The following is a 14,709-nucleotide window of genomic DNA, read 5'->3' on the forward strand; positions in this document are numbered from 1 at the left end:
CGCACTCACAAATACATCACACCAAATTTTTAAAAAAACCCAAAGTGACCCTTTTGAGTTCCCACCTCATTTTATTTTCCACTCCGGAAGCACAAGTGAGGAATTCAGGTAGTCCCCTGCGCTGGCTGGGAAACACCACAAGATTTAGCTCATCCTTTCAGCGATATTGCATTTCTCTCCCACCTCTCACTCTTTCTCTCCATGAACTATTAATTTTTCTTTTTCTTTCTTTCTCGCCCGCCTCTGGGCAAGCTCACTATCTGTACCATCCAGCCATGCCAGCTACGTTGCCCACATGCTTGCCTACATAACCAACAGTCACCTCACCTCCAAGGTAATTCACTCACTGACTTGCTCCAGGAGACTGGTAAGGGTTCTGTCAAAGGGACTACATAAAGACAAGCTCAAACTTCCTCCAGCAAAAGAAGCTTTTTTTTTAAGCTGGGTCGAAATAAGGAATAATCTTAAACTTGTTCTGTAAAAGTTCAAGGGCTTTAAAGAGGCAGCAACATTCTTAAACAATACAGTTTGCCTACAACATGAGGAAGGTCACTGTCTCTTAAAATTATACACACCAACAGCCCTCACCATTTCAATATCTCAGACCAAGAGCAATTGTAATAAAGCATATCATGTACTCACCTGAGCTTGGGAGCAGAGCAAAATAAACTGCAGGCATCTGTCACAGAAATAATGGCAAAATATACATACACTTAATTAAAAATACATTTTCAAATTGCTAAATATTAGAGAATGTGCTCAAAGCACTGCAGAGCCGTGCACTGCAAATGCGACTTTGAATGAAAGAGAAGTTCTTACACAGAAATGTACTGAAACGCTAACGGGTGCATAGCTGATACTGTCCTCACTGACTGACTCCTTAAACCGAAAGGTTTGGCAGAATGCTTTTTTTTTGTTTCCCTGTTGGCCGACAGTAATTCGACAGCAGTCCGGAGGAGGGGGGGGGGTGGAAGAAGGGGGGTGCTGGGTGCTGGGAGGACGAGTGAAGGAACCTTGCGCCTTTAATGCAGCCTGCAACCCAGCCAGAAGCGTTCAGGAATGAGCAGGAGTTTGAGAATGAGAACCTCTCTTCCCCTCCCCACCCTCCCCCTTTTTTGTAAGACAGCGGAAGAGAGCAAATTCTCAATGTGTACACATTCGAGGAAATCCTTGCACTTTGCTCTGATCTTCAATTGGAATCGCCCAGCATCAGCTGGTGCATTTTATTCAGGTTCCTGCCCTGCACACTGCCTCCTGGTTACTCGTGGGCTGCGGGGCTGGTTAGAAGCTGCCATCTCATTTTGCCCCACGGGTGACAAGTGTCAGAGGAAGTCCCGAGTCTTGGAATAGAAAGTTCTTTTTTTAAACTGTCCAGATTGGGCCTCTCCTTGTATTCACTCATTCCCCCCAGTGATGGGAGAGGTGGCAGTGTCTCACCGGCTGGCAAGGGATGGCCTGAAGAGCAGAGAAGGAGGAACTGGAGAGATAGAGTGCAGGGGGTTTCTGGCGGGGGAGGTGGGACACTAGGGGCAATGCAGCCTCTCTTTCTGTCTCTTGTCACTTGTTGAATTGAAAACCTCATGGTTACTGGCTCCTGTGGTGGGTTAATGACATGTCCTGATCCCAATCCACTGCAAACACTCCATCAGTAAACACTTGCCGCATGCCAGGCAATCATCTCCTTTTAATTACTATATTGCAGCTATAAACACTACACTAAAATTCATTCAGAGAGTCAAGGAGCGCTGGCTTTGAAATGTTAGCCCTGGGTTTTTGTCATTGATTCACAGAATTTGATTCGATTTATTATTGTCACATGTATTAACATACAGTGAAAAGTATTGTTTCTTGCTCGCTACACAAAGCATACCGTTCATAGAGAAGGAAAGGAGAGAGTGCAGAACATAGTGTGACAGTCACAGCTAGGGTGTGGAGAAAGATCAACTTCATACAAGGTAGGTCCATTCAAAAGTCTGACAGCAGCGGGGAAGAAGCTGGTACGTGACCTCAGACTTTTGAATCTTTTTCCCAAAGGAAGAAGGTGGAGGAGAGAATGTCCGGGGTGAGTGGGGTCCTTAATTATGCTGGCTGCTTTCCCGAGGCAGCAGGAAGTGTAGACAGAGTCAATGGATGGGAGGCTGGTTTGCGTGATGGATTGGGCTACATTCATGACCTTTTGTAATTCCTTGTGGTCTTGGGCAGAGCAGGAGCCCAGACCAAGCTGTGATACAACCAGAAAGAATGCTTTCTTTAAAAGTGGGTGAGAGTCGTAGCTGACATGCCAAATTTCCTTCGTCTTTCTGAGAAAGAATAATGTGGCAGATTTTAGAGTCAACAAGATCCTGGCCATTTTTGGACCTCACTGGGATTAAAATGTCCCTTTGTGCCAAATTGCTTCATTTTACCCTACATCATCCTGAGTGTTCACTTCATGGCAGAAAGCTTGTGCATCCCGTCTCAATACTTGAGTTGGGTGTCCAGTCACCCAGAGGGTCATCTGGACTCAAAATGTCAGTTTTTGTAGAGGTCTCTAAAATAGTGAGGGGCATAGATCAGCAAGATTGTCAATATATTTTCCCAAAGGTAGGGGAGTCTAAAACTAGAGGACATATGTTTAGGGTGAGAGCAGAGAGATACAAAAGTGTCCAGAAGGGCAATTTTTTCACCCAGAGGGTGGTGAGTGTCTGGAACGAGCTGCCAGAGGCAGTAGTAGAGGCGGGTACAATTTTGTCTTTGAAAAAGCATTTAGATAGTCACATGGGTACGATGGGTATTGAGGGATATGGGTCAAATGCGGGCAATTGAGATTAGCTTAGCAGTTTAAAAAAAAGGGTGGCATGGACAAGTTGGGCCGAAGGGCCTGTTTCCATGCTGTAAACCTCTGTGACTGTGACTCTAATACTCTTTTCTCTCCAGACCTGCTGAGATTTTCCAGCATTTTCTCTATTGGTCCAGTCGCAATCCCTCACTTCATTCCTAACTTTGTAATATCATCTGCATCAGCCTCAAGCTCCACTTTCTCCAGTCCAGGATAAGAAAGGAGTTTCATTTCTATAGTGCCTTTTACAACCACTGTGAAAGGGACTATCTTGGATTCCCCCCACACTCCAAACATGTGCGGGTTGGTTGAGTTGACTTTGTTCAACTGCCACTGACTGTCCTAAGGTATGGCGATTGGAGGATTGGCAGGGTAAATACATGGGGTTACAGGGATAGGGGCTGGGTGGGATTGTGGTCAGTGCGGGCTTGATGGGCCAAATGGCCTCCTTCTGCACTGTAGGGATTCTATGATTTTGAAACACATTACAATCAGCGATTTTGTTTTGGGGTGTACATCACTGTTGTATTGTGAAAAACCCACTGATCGACTTTCATTACTTCTGGACTCAATTCATCCAATATCATTTTCGCTGCTACCTTCCCCTCACCATACTAGATCCTGCTTAATCAACCTGGTCAGCCCTGACCTCCAATGTAGGTTACACATCCAGGGATCCGTGGCCTCACCCTCTCACCTCTGTACCTGCAGTTAAGCCAACAAAACTACCCTCCAGCCCTCCTCCCTTCTCACACCAATGGTTGCAAGTTCCACCTCCAGATGAGGTCCATTCAACTTTCAGGTCAGCTGCCTCAGCCTCACTCACTTGCAATCCCCTCGATGTCCCCCGACCTCCTCTTTCTATCATCTCACATTCTTTCACTGATGCCCCAGCCTCCACTTTCTTCTCTATGTAACAATCTTCCCACTGTCTCACTGGGTAACACTCTCTCACCTCAGTCTGGAAAGTTCAAGTTCCACACTCGAGACTCAAGCACGTTATTCAGGCTGACACTATCAATGCTGTACCGAGGGAGCCCTGCACAGCCACCGATGCTGCCTTTCTAACGAGGACGTTAAAGTAAGGCCCAACGTCTTTGATGGACATCAGAGACCCGCTGGTGTTATTTAAGGAAGAATAGGAAAGCTGCACCTGCCATCAGAGCCAATATTTAAAACGCGACCAGGAGCACTACCACAGATGATTTTCTCATTGCTGCTGTGGGAGTTTGCTGTGTGTAAATTGGCTGATGCCTTTCCTACATTGCATCAGTACTTCAAAGCTACTTCACTGGCTACTAAGCATGTTCTCTGGGATGCCCAGAGAATGGGAAAGGCACTGTGCTTGGCAGGCAGTATGGTGGCACACTGCTGCCTCACAGCGCCAGGGACCTGGGTTGGATTCCTGGTTTTGCAGACTCTGCACAAGCTCCCCATGTCTGTGTGGGTTTCCTCCAGGTGCTCCAGTTTCCTCCCACAGTCTGAAAAACGTGCTGTTAAGGTGCATTGGCTGTGCTAAATTCTCCCTCAGCGTACCCGAACAGGCACCGGAATGTGGCAACGAGGGGACTTTCACAATAACTTCATTGCAGTGTTAATGTAAGCTGTACTTGTGACACTAATAAGTAAACTTTTTAAAGTCAGATTCTTGCTTTCTTGACACTGGAGGACAACACTGAACAGATGTGTATCACACTGTAGGTTCATTGACCCCTTTGCTTTCAGTGGTTCAATATCTCCAGAGGTACATTCTTGAGATGTGACAGTGCCAGGCCTACCATGATATAACTCTGAGAAAGTCTTGCGGACATTGATCCACAAATTGCCCTAACGACTCCTGAAAGGTTTGGATGGAGTAAAGAGGAAGAAGTTCTCCACATTCTCCACTTTGATTCCTATTTTGTATGTTTCTATGTTAAAGGATATGGGGGAGGGCAGAATCAGGCTATTGAGTTGACCAGTCATGATGACAATGTATGGAGGAGCAGGCTCGAAGGGCCAAATGGCCTCCTCCTCCTCCTCCTATTTTCTATGGAACTGCTTCCATCAGCAGGCGGGTTAGTACCAGAGGACACAGATTTGGAGAAGGTATCTGAAACTTCCTTTCACCCAGTCAGTTGTGGTTTGGAATGCACTGCCTGAAAATGCAGTAGAAGCAGTGAGGTTCAAAAGGAAATGGGTTGAATATTTAAAAAGGAGGAAGTTGTGGGATTACAGGGAAGGGGCAAGGGATAGCTCCTTCAAAGAATCAGCATGGGCGTGGAGGGCTTTCTACGCTGTGTGATTCTACGATCTGGCTCGTTTTGCCACAGTGGGTAGCACTGCTGCCTCACAGCGCCGGGTCCGATTCCCGGCTCGGGCCACTGACTGTGCAGAGTTTGCACATTCTCCTCGTGTCTGCACGGGTTTCCTCCGGGTGCTCCGGTTTCCTCCCACAGTCCAAAGATGTGCTGGTTAGGTAGACTGCCCAGGCTAAATTAGTGTCAGGGGCGTTAGCAGGGTAAATACCTGGTGTTACTGGGATAGAGCCTGGGTGGGATTACTGTCAGTGCAGGCTCAAATGGCCTCCTTCTGTACTGTAAGGATTCTATGATTCTATTTCGCAGTGTGGGACTGCAGTTGCCAATAACCCAGATTGAATGGGGTGGGGGGTCGATTCCCTACTCTGAAGTACATTAGTAAACTGGTTTCATTTGGGGGATAGTGCAGTAGCTTCCATGGTCTGTCAGTCCAAACCCATAGACATGGCCTTTCAAAGCCACGGACAGTCTCCCCAGGTCACACCATCAGTACACAAGCTACACTGTTAATACATGAATAAACCTCAATGCACAGTGACAATACCCATCCGCTAATGACTGCTAGACCATGTTTACACACCATTATTATGCAGAAGCTCCAAAGTGCAGGCACACAAAACATTTCCAACAAGGCTTGCTCATTTCTTCTTATCAGTTTAAGTAATGCGAAATAACATCAAACTTTATCAAAGGGGGTTCGGGCTGGGTGAGAGTGTTAACAAGCAACCGTTTGGCTAATTAAAAAACAATTGGAGTAATTGGATGGATTTCTGTCTCCAGCCTGAAGTATTTTATATTGGAGATGGCTGGATGAGGAAGGGATGAATGTGCTGTTACAGGATGGGTACTGTACTGGCTCACCACTTAAAATGATGTGGAGATGCCAGCGTTGGACTGGGGTAAGCACTGTAAGAATTCTCACACCACCAGGTTGGACTTTAACCTGGTGTTGGGAGACTTCTTACTGTAGCCAGTTAAATACAATCTGTGATACGGACGTACATAAAACAGTCAGAAATGGATACGATCCCAATCCTCATTCGCACAAAGACAGCAATTCTCTCCAGCACTGCTTTTAAAAATCAAGGGCAGAAGTCTCACAACACCAGGCTAAAGTCCAACAGGCTTATTTGGTGGCACAAGCCACTAGGTTTCGGAGCACTGCTCCATCATAAGTTCTGTTCACAAACAGGGCGTCTAAAAACACAAACTCAATTTACAAAATAATGGTTGGAATGCGAGTCTTTACAGGTAACCAAGTCTTAAAGGTACAGACAATGTGAGTGGAGAGAGGGTTAAGCACAGGTTAAAGAGATGTGTATTATAAGAACATAAGAACATAAGAAATAGGAGCAGGAATAGGCCATCTAGCCCATCGAGCCTGCCCCGCCATTCAATAAGATCATGGCTGATCTGTCGTGGCTCAGTTCCACTTTCCCGCCCTCTCCCCATAACCCTTAATCCCCTCTCTTATCAAAAACCCATCAACCCGCATCTTAAAAATATTTAGCGAGGCAGCCTCCACCACTTCAACGGGCAGAGAATTCCAGAGATTCACCACCCTTTGAGTGAAGAAGTTCCTCCTCAACTCCGTTCTAAACCGCCCCCCCTTTATCTTGAGGCTGTGCCCCCTAGTCCTACTATCCTTTCTGAGCGGGAAGAGTCCTCCACCTCTACCCTATCCATCCCATTCATCATCTTATACGTCTCAATGAGATCTCCCCTCATTCTTCTAAACTCTAACGAGTACAAGCCTAGTTTATTCAGCCTCTCCTCATAGCTCCAGACAGGACAGTTAGTGAGATTTTGCAAGCCCAGGCAAGTCGTGGGGGTTACAGATAGTGTGACATGAACCCACGATCCCGGTTGAGGATGTCGTCGTCATGTGTGTGTGGAACTTGGCTGTCAGTTTCTGCTCAGCGACTCTGCGTTGTTGTGTGTTGTGAAGGCTGCCTTGGGAGAATGCTTACTCGAAGATCGAAAACAAAAAACCCTGCAACAGCAACCTCTGCAAGACGTGCTGGATCATCGACACGGATGCCATTATCTCACGTAAGAAACCATCCACCAGGTACAAGGTACATACTCCTGCGACTCGGCCAACGTTGTCTACCTGATACACTGCAGGAGAGGGTGTCCCAAGGCATGGTACACTGGGGAGACCATGCAGATGCGATGACAACGGATGAATGAACACCGCTCGACAATCACCAGGCAGCAATGTTCCCTTCCTGTTGGGGAACACTTCAGTGGTCATGAGCATTCAGCCTCTGATGTTCGGATAAGTGTTCTCCAAGGCAGCCTTCACAACACACGACAACACAGGACCGCTGAGCAGAAACTGATAGCCATGTTCCACACACATGAGGACGGCCTCAACCGGGATCTTGGGTTCATGTCACACTGTCTGTAATCCCCACGACTTGCCTGGGCTTGTAAAATCTCATTAACTGTCCCGGCTGGAGACAATACACATCTCTTTAACCTGTGCTTAACCCTCTCTCCACTCACATTGTCTGTACCTTTAAGACTTGATTACCTGTAAAGACTCGCATTCCAATCATTATTTTGTAAATTGAGTTTGTGTCTTGAAATGCCCTGTTTGTGAACAGAACTCCCACTTACCTGACGATGGAGCAGCTCTCTGAAAGCTTGTGGCTTGTGCTACCAAATAAACCTGTTGGACTTTAACCAGAGAGACTGCTTATTGTGTTTACCCCAGTCCAACGCCGGCATCTCCACATCTTTAATGTCATGCCAGACCCAAAGTGAAAATCACTGAGCAGTGACAGTGGCACGGTGGTTAGCACTGCCACCTCACAGCAACAGTGACCCGGGTTCAATTTGTGGCTTGGGTCACTGTGTGGTGTTTGCACATTCTCCCCATGTCTGCGTGGGTTTCATCCAGGTGCCCCGGTTTCCTCCCATAATCCAAAGAGATGCTGGTTTGGTGCATTGGCCATGCTTATTTGCCCCTTAGAGTACCCTTCTGACTTGGTGAGAACGCTAGCCACTGGACCAAGGCTGACACAATTTGACAGATTCCCGGCAACTTTCATGAGTAGGTGACCTCAGACTTTTGTATCTTTTTCCTGACAGAAGAAGGTGGAAGAGAGAATGTCCACGGTACATGGGGTCTTTAATTATGCTGGCTGCTTTGCCCAGGCAGCGGGAAGTGTAGACAGAGACAGTGGATGGGAGGCTGGTTTGCGTGATGGATTGGACGACATTCACAACTTTTTGTAGTTCCTTGTGGTCTTGGGCAGAGCAGGAGCCCATACCAAGCGGTGATACAACGAGAAAGAATGCTTTCTATGGTGCATCTGTGAAAGTTGGTGAGAGTCGTAGCTGACATGCCAAATTTCCTTAGTCTTCTGAGAACCAGAACTTTACGCACATCTGACGAAGGAACAGTGTTTCTGGAAGCTTGTGGGTTTACTATCAAATAAACTGGTTGGACTTTAACCCGGTGTTATGAGATTTCTTACTATGACGTTAAAGGTCCAGCTGAGAGCTGGAAACAGGATCCCAGTGGTGCTGAAATGGTGAATGTGCTAAAGATCAGGCAGAGTCTCTGAAGATCCTGAGTGCAGAACAATCAGTTTCCCAATGTAGCAGCAAAAACAACCCATTCAACCCTTGATTTAAGAGTCCAATTTCGGTGATCATTCAGATTGGAAAATGAGTCGTTTCCAGTTGATGAAGTGGGTCATTTTGCACCATTCATTTGACACTGGCCTCCGTCTTGTCTCCAGTATCATTGCTCATTGTCAGTCTTGTACCTGGAGCTCAGTTTTCCGATTGCTGATCTGTTCTGGTGTTGCCAGTGTCCTTGATTTTGAAACTGAATGAGTAATCTGACTGAGGCATTGATAAAAAGCAAGAAACCATTCCCCCTGGTGGGTGAGTTCAGGAGAATGGGTGAAACATCTGTCCAGACCATTTGGCAGGGCTGGTGTCAGGAAGCACTTTGGGGATGGGGAATCTGGGACTCTCTTTGGTCAAAAGCTCTTAAAGCTGGAGGCCAGTGAAACATTTCAACATATCCATGATTATATGTGAAACGATGAAGAATTATGCGTCCAAAGTGGGTAGAATCACAGAATTGACATAGCTGATAAAGAGGCCATTCTGTCCATTGTGTACAGTCACCTCTCCAAATCAGCAACTCACCTCCACCTGCCTCTTATTTGGGTCAAAACTCTGGAACTCTTGAACGAACAGGGCTGTGGACCACCATCACCACACAAACTTCTGCAGGGCCTCTGTAATCTCCAAGATGGTGGTCCATAGCCTTGTTCGTTCAAGAGTTCCAGAGTTTGGACTCGGTGACAATGAAACGGACCCGGGTTCGAATCCTACCATGATAGATGGTGGAATTTGAATTCGATAAAAATACAATTTGGAATTAAGAATCTACTGATGACCACGAAACCATTGTCGGAAAAACCCATCTGGTTCACTAATGTCCTTTAGGGAAGGAAATCTGCCGTCCTTACCCTGGTCTGGCCTACACGTGACTCCAGAGCCACAGCAATGTGGCTGACTCTCAACTGTCCTCAGGTAACGAGAGATGAGTAATAAATGCTGGCCCATGTCCCACAAATGAAGTAAAACAAACTGTGTGTGAATTCAAGCTACCAAGAGGAGGTAAACTGGGAGATGAAAGAAATCCAAGAGGTAAATTATTTATATAAAAGAATGGAAACATCTTAAAGCAATGTAGAATCATAGAACCTACAGCACAGAGACAGGCCCTTCAGCTCAAACTGTCCATGCTGACCAAAATGCCCATCTAAACTAACCCCATTTGTCTGATTTGGTCCATATCCCTCCAAATCTTTCCTATCTATGCATCTGTCCAAATGCCTTTTAAATGTTATTCATGCCCCTGCCTCAACCAATTCCAATAGTGCATCAAGACTAAACTGTTAAGAGAAGCTACCCTCTGATTGTTACTGGGAGTGTACGTGAGTTTGAGTCAGCTAAATATATGTACATGAAGAGTACACAATCTGAGATATTTGAGATGTCCCATTCAACCTGTTACAGATGTTAAACAATCAACAGACTCAAGATATCAAGTGTCAAGATCTGCATCACAAAATCAGGATTAGGAGCAGATATGAATCACCTCGGACATCCCTCCTATATCTCCCACCATGAACCTTGCTCCCTATTAACAGCGACATCCACCCGAGGAAATAGTCTTTGAACATCCACTCCATCTATCTCCCTCATTATCTTATAAATCTCTAGTAAGTCGCCTCTCATCCTCCTCCGCTCTGAACAGAAAAGCTCCAGCTCCCTCAACCTTTCCTTATAAGACATATCCTCCAAACCAGGCAGCATCCTGGTAAATCTCTGCACTCTCTTCAATGCTTCTACATCCTTCTCAGCGTGAGGTGACCATAACTGCACATAATATTCCAAATGTGGTCTCACCAAGGTCCGGTATAGTTGCAGCATAACCCCACGTCTCTTAAACTCAAAGCCCTTGTTAATAAACGTGAACACACTATAAGCCTTCTTCACGGCTCTATCCACTTGAGCGGCAACCTTCAGAGATCTGTGGATATGAACCCCAAGATCTCTCTGTTCCTCCACGTTCCTCAGAACCCTGCTGTTGACCCTGTCATCTGCATTCAAGCTCCAAGGGGCCAAATGGCCTCCTTCTGCTTGTAGTTTGTGTAATGGTGCAGATGTTGACCCTGATGATTTTCTTGCTGAATGTTCTATGCTGATGTTACAAAGGTTGCATGCTGTTGTTTCTCAACTTGCTGTTGTTCCTCTGGATGGAGTCACTGTCTCTATGAAGCAACTGCCATCACCAAAAGAAGTTCACCTATTTAACAAAAGAATAAGTGATACAAGAAACCTCCCTTTGATCCAGTATCGCTTTCCACTTCCTTCCCAGATCCTGCATCATCCATCCTTTCACTCTGGGAGATCCTCATTCACCTGCTCAGTCACAGAGACAGGATCTGTGTCGCTGTGCCGTCTCAGAAGAGGCGAATGTGAGAAATGACGATGGATTTTTGCAGCCCTGGAATAGGGAGCGTCTCACAGGGTCAGGTCTCGGCGATTCCCAGAAATTCCACATGTATAACTTAAGGATTCAGAGCAAATGGCCTTCCATCTAAACTCTTCTCCTTTTAACCGATGGCGGGATTGAGTAGGGGATGGTGGGAGAGGAATGTATTGATATGGATTTTGTAGTTAATATAATGAAGACTCCAATTCAGCAGTTCAAATCTACACAACGCTGATGACATGTTCTTTTTTCAAACTGTCAATAGAAGGTGGTGACATTTCTTGACTCCATGGTTTCAGCCAGCTCCATCCCTTCAACTTGCTCAATCCTTCCATCCTGCAGTCCTCTATTCATGTAAAGCCCCTTCCACTTTGCCCCCCCCACTCTTTCAGGAACCTTACTTTTGCGAGCAAGCTTTTGGGTGCAGCTCTGCTCGTACCTGCCCGAGTTTGTGAAACACTGTGGGACTTGCCTCTGTTCAAGGTGATCTGAAAGCGAGAAAAGTCTTCCATTTCTCCAGCACCTTCCGCAACCTCAGGACGTCCCAAAGCACTTTACAGCCACTGAAGTGCTTTCAAAGTGAACCAGCTGAATCTCTGCCCTTTGACTCTGTTTCACACACAGCGGATGTGAACTTTGTTCATCAAATCTCTGCACTGTTATCTGACTTTCTGATCATCTTGGCAGAGTTGTCCTGTTTATAGAGGCTGGTGGAAGCAAGAAAAAAAATTGGAGAATCTGCACCTTCACCCTAAGGAGCTGGAATCAGCTCAGTACCGATCAAAGCTGGTCAGGGAAACAAATTCGGGCTGTGTTAGCTTGTAAAGGGCATGGTCTCGGTCACATTTAAGTACTGTACACCGTTCTTCACTGAGAGAGAAGCATTTGAGAAAGCGCAAAACAGATTCACAAGAAGGGTACCAAAACTGTCAGGAAAGCTTGAATCGAGACTCTGGAACAGAGACTCCGTAGGGTAATATTACCAGATGTTAGTATTATTCAGAAGGAGTTTGATTGGAACGACAGAGGGAAAATGTTTCCACACATGGATAAGACTGGAAGTAGAAATGATAAATATAAGACAGTCACAAATGAATCCAATGGAAGATTCAGGAGAAGCCTTTAACCAGGGAGGGTCAGAATCTAAAATACAGATGGTGGAGGCTTGTGGAAGCATAAGCACCAGCACAGTCCAAAAGGGCCGAATGGTCTGTATCTGTGCTAGAAATATGATTGTAATACCACCAATATGTTGTCAAGGATTGACTGACATTCTCTGATTAGATTTGATTTGATTTATTATTGTCACATGTATTTACAGCGAAAAGTATTGTTTCTTGCGTGCTATACAGAGAAAGCATACCGTTTATAGAGAAGGAAAGTAGAGTGTAGTGTTACAGTCATAGCTAGGCTGCAGAGAAAGATCAGCTTAATGCAAGGTAAGTCCATCCAAAAGTCTGACAGCAGCAGGGAAGAAGCTGTTCTTGAATCGGTTGGTTTGTGTCTTTTTCCTGAAGGAAGAAGGTGGAAGAGAGAATGTCCGGGGTGTGTGGGGTCCTTTATTATTGGGGGATGCGATGTTCTCTGGTCCTCTAGGATAGGCCCTGTAGCATTGGAGAGAATACAACACTCGCCTCCCTGCCACACTCGGGGAACTATCCACATCTTATATTGACCTGAAAAATCAGAGGCTGGAACTCTGCCTCACTCCAGGTGGGAAAACTTGAAGGATAGTGCCTCAACCTGGACATGATCCAAGGCTTATGGTGCTTCTGCCTGGCACCAAACAACAGCGGAAAGTTGATTGACAGCTTTGTTAATCTTGTTTCCCTTTCACTCGGACTTCAAGGACTCCACACGCAGACAGCGGGAGTGAAAAAGCAAATTGAATCTGCTCTACTTTGTAGCAATCGCCAATCGACTTTGAACTGTTGACAAGAATGCACAGCTGCCAATGTGTTTGCACGTTGCCCCTCTGCTTAGTCACCTCACCCCGATGGGGGATATTGTTGCAATGTTCTCTGGTGCTCTAGAATAGTAAGAAGTCGCACAAAACCAGGTTAAAGCCCAACAGGTTTATTTGGGAGCAAACGCCACTAGCTTTGGGGGTCCAGCCCCTTCGTCAGGTGAGTGGGGAGTTCTGATCACAAACAGGGCATATAAAGGCACACATACAGGTTAAAGAATACTGATTAGAATGTGGGTCTTTACAGCTAATCAAGTCTTAAAGGTGCAGACAATATGAGTGGAGAGAGGGTTAAGCACAGGTTAAAGAGATGTGTATTGTCTCCAGACAGGACAGTTAGTGAGATGTTGCAAGTTCAGGCAAGTCATGGGGGTTACAGATCGTGTGACATGAACCCAAGATCCCAGTTGAGGCCGTCCTTATGTCATTGGAGAGAATATAATAATTTGAAAATCTCAGGAAAGGGGGAATACACTCGCCTCCCAGTCTTGCTCAGGGAATTATCCAGGCTGTGATTCCCCAGAGCAGTTCGGGACACTAGATCTTCCACTGCTTCTCTCTCTCAGTCTCTGAAGAGAGGGCAATGAAGGGACAGTCTGGTTTCAAAAGAAAGGTTGTTTCGTTTCGCTTCAGCCACTCAGGTTCAGTCCGCGGGATCACACAGCTTCCTCAAAGGGATTCCTGACAAATAACTGGGGTGGCCTAAAATAGACAGGTATGCTGCGGGCGCTACACACAAAATACAAATCCGAGGCAAAGGAAAAGAAATGCTGAACGCTGATTGCAAGGAGAAAGGTCCAGAGAAAGGTAGCCGGAGCCATGACATGTACATCTGCACAGTTATGACAAAGCTCTCTCTCTCTCACTCCTTCCTGGTCTCTCTGCCTGTCTCTTTGCACCTCTTTTTCTCTCTCTCTCTCTCTCACTGTCTCCTCGGCCTGTGTCTCTCCTTCTACTTCTTCCTCTCTCACGCTCTCTCTTTCAATGTGTCCCTTGACCATTGTATGTGACCCCCCGTCACCTCCCGAAGTTGGAGAGAAAGGAAATCATCCAGGGTTGATGCTTTGGAAGTTTTGGGAAGTGTAGAAAAGGCATGTTCCTTGGTCGGGGAGAGGTAGGGCAGGCTAGAATGTCCAGAAGGAATCAGAGAGAGCACACGGCGTCTGTGTGACTGCAACTCAAACTCACCCCTCTACCCTTCCTCTGAATATAGGATCTTGACGTCAGTGTTACACATGACGAGGAGGTTGAGGCTGTGAGAGCGTTTGTGGAAATTGTACTCACTCCTCAGGAATTTGCAGTCCCCAGTCGGAACAGATTGAGGCCCCCGGCCCGGGCCCACCCAATTGGGCAGGCTGCAAAAGGCTCCTGTTACCATGGCTGTCGTATCCACTACCCAAACTGGGACACATTCTGTCCAAGGCCTTGTGATGGGACAGCGTCAGACGCATAACCCTGAGTTTGCAGGCAGCAGTGAAATCCCAACACTCCATCCATTGCCGCTTCCTCCGTGTGACCTTATAGAGATTGCATTGCTGCAGCACGCTTGTCTGCAATGATGGCCCCCGAGGGCCATTGCTGCCCAGCTTTA

General features: G+C 46.4%; 1 protein-coding gene across 1 annotated transcript in view; it reads right to left on the reverse strand.

The window, feature by feature from the left end:
- The window catches only part of LOC145361267 (fibroblast growth factor 17-like), a 41,238-nt gene extending 26,742 nt beyond the window's left edge, over positions 1 to 14,496 (reverse strand). The window contains exons 1-2 of the mRNA XM_080216897.1: positions 14,315 to 14,496; positions 643 to 679 (exon numbers count right to left, since the gene is read on the reverse strand). Of these exons, the coding sequence (XP_080073023.1) occupies positions 643 to 679; positions 14,315 to 14,496 (219 nt within the window). The remainder of the gene's footprint in view (positions 1 to 642; positions 680 to 14,314) is intronic.
- Between the last annotated feature and the right edge of the window lie 213 nt (positions 14,497 to 14,709).

This window comes from Carcharhinus amblyrhynchos, chromosome 34 (assembly GCF_965287045.1).
Source record: "Carcharhinus amblyrhynchos chromosome 34, sCarAmb.v2.hapA, whole genome shotgun sequence".
NCBI lineage: Eukaryota > Metazoa > Chordata > Chondrichthyes > Carcharhiniformes > Carcharhinidae > Carcharhinus > Carcharhinus amblyrhynchos.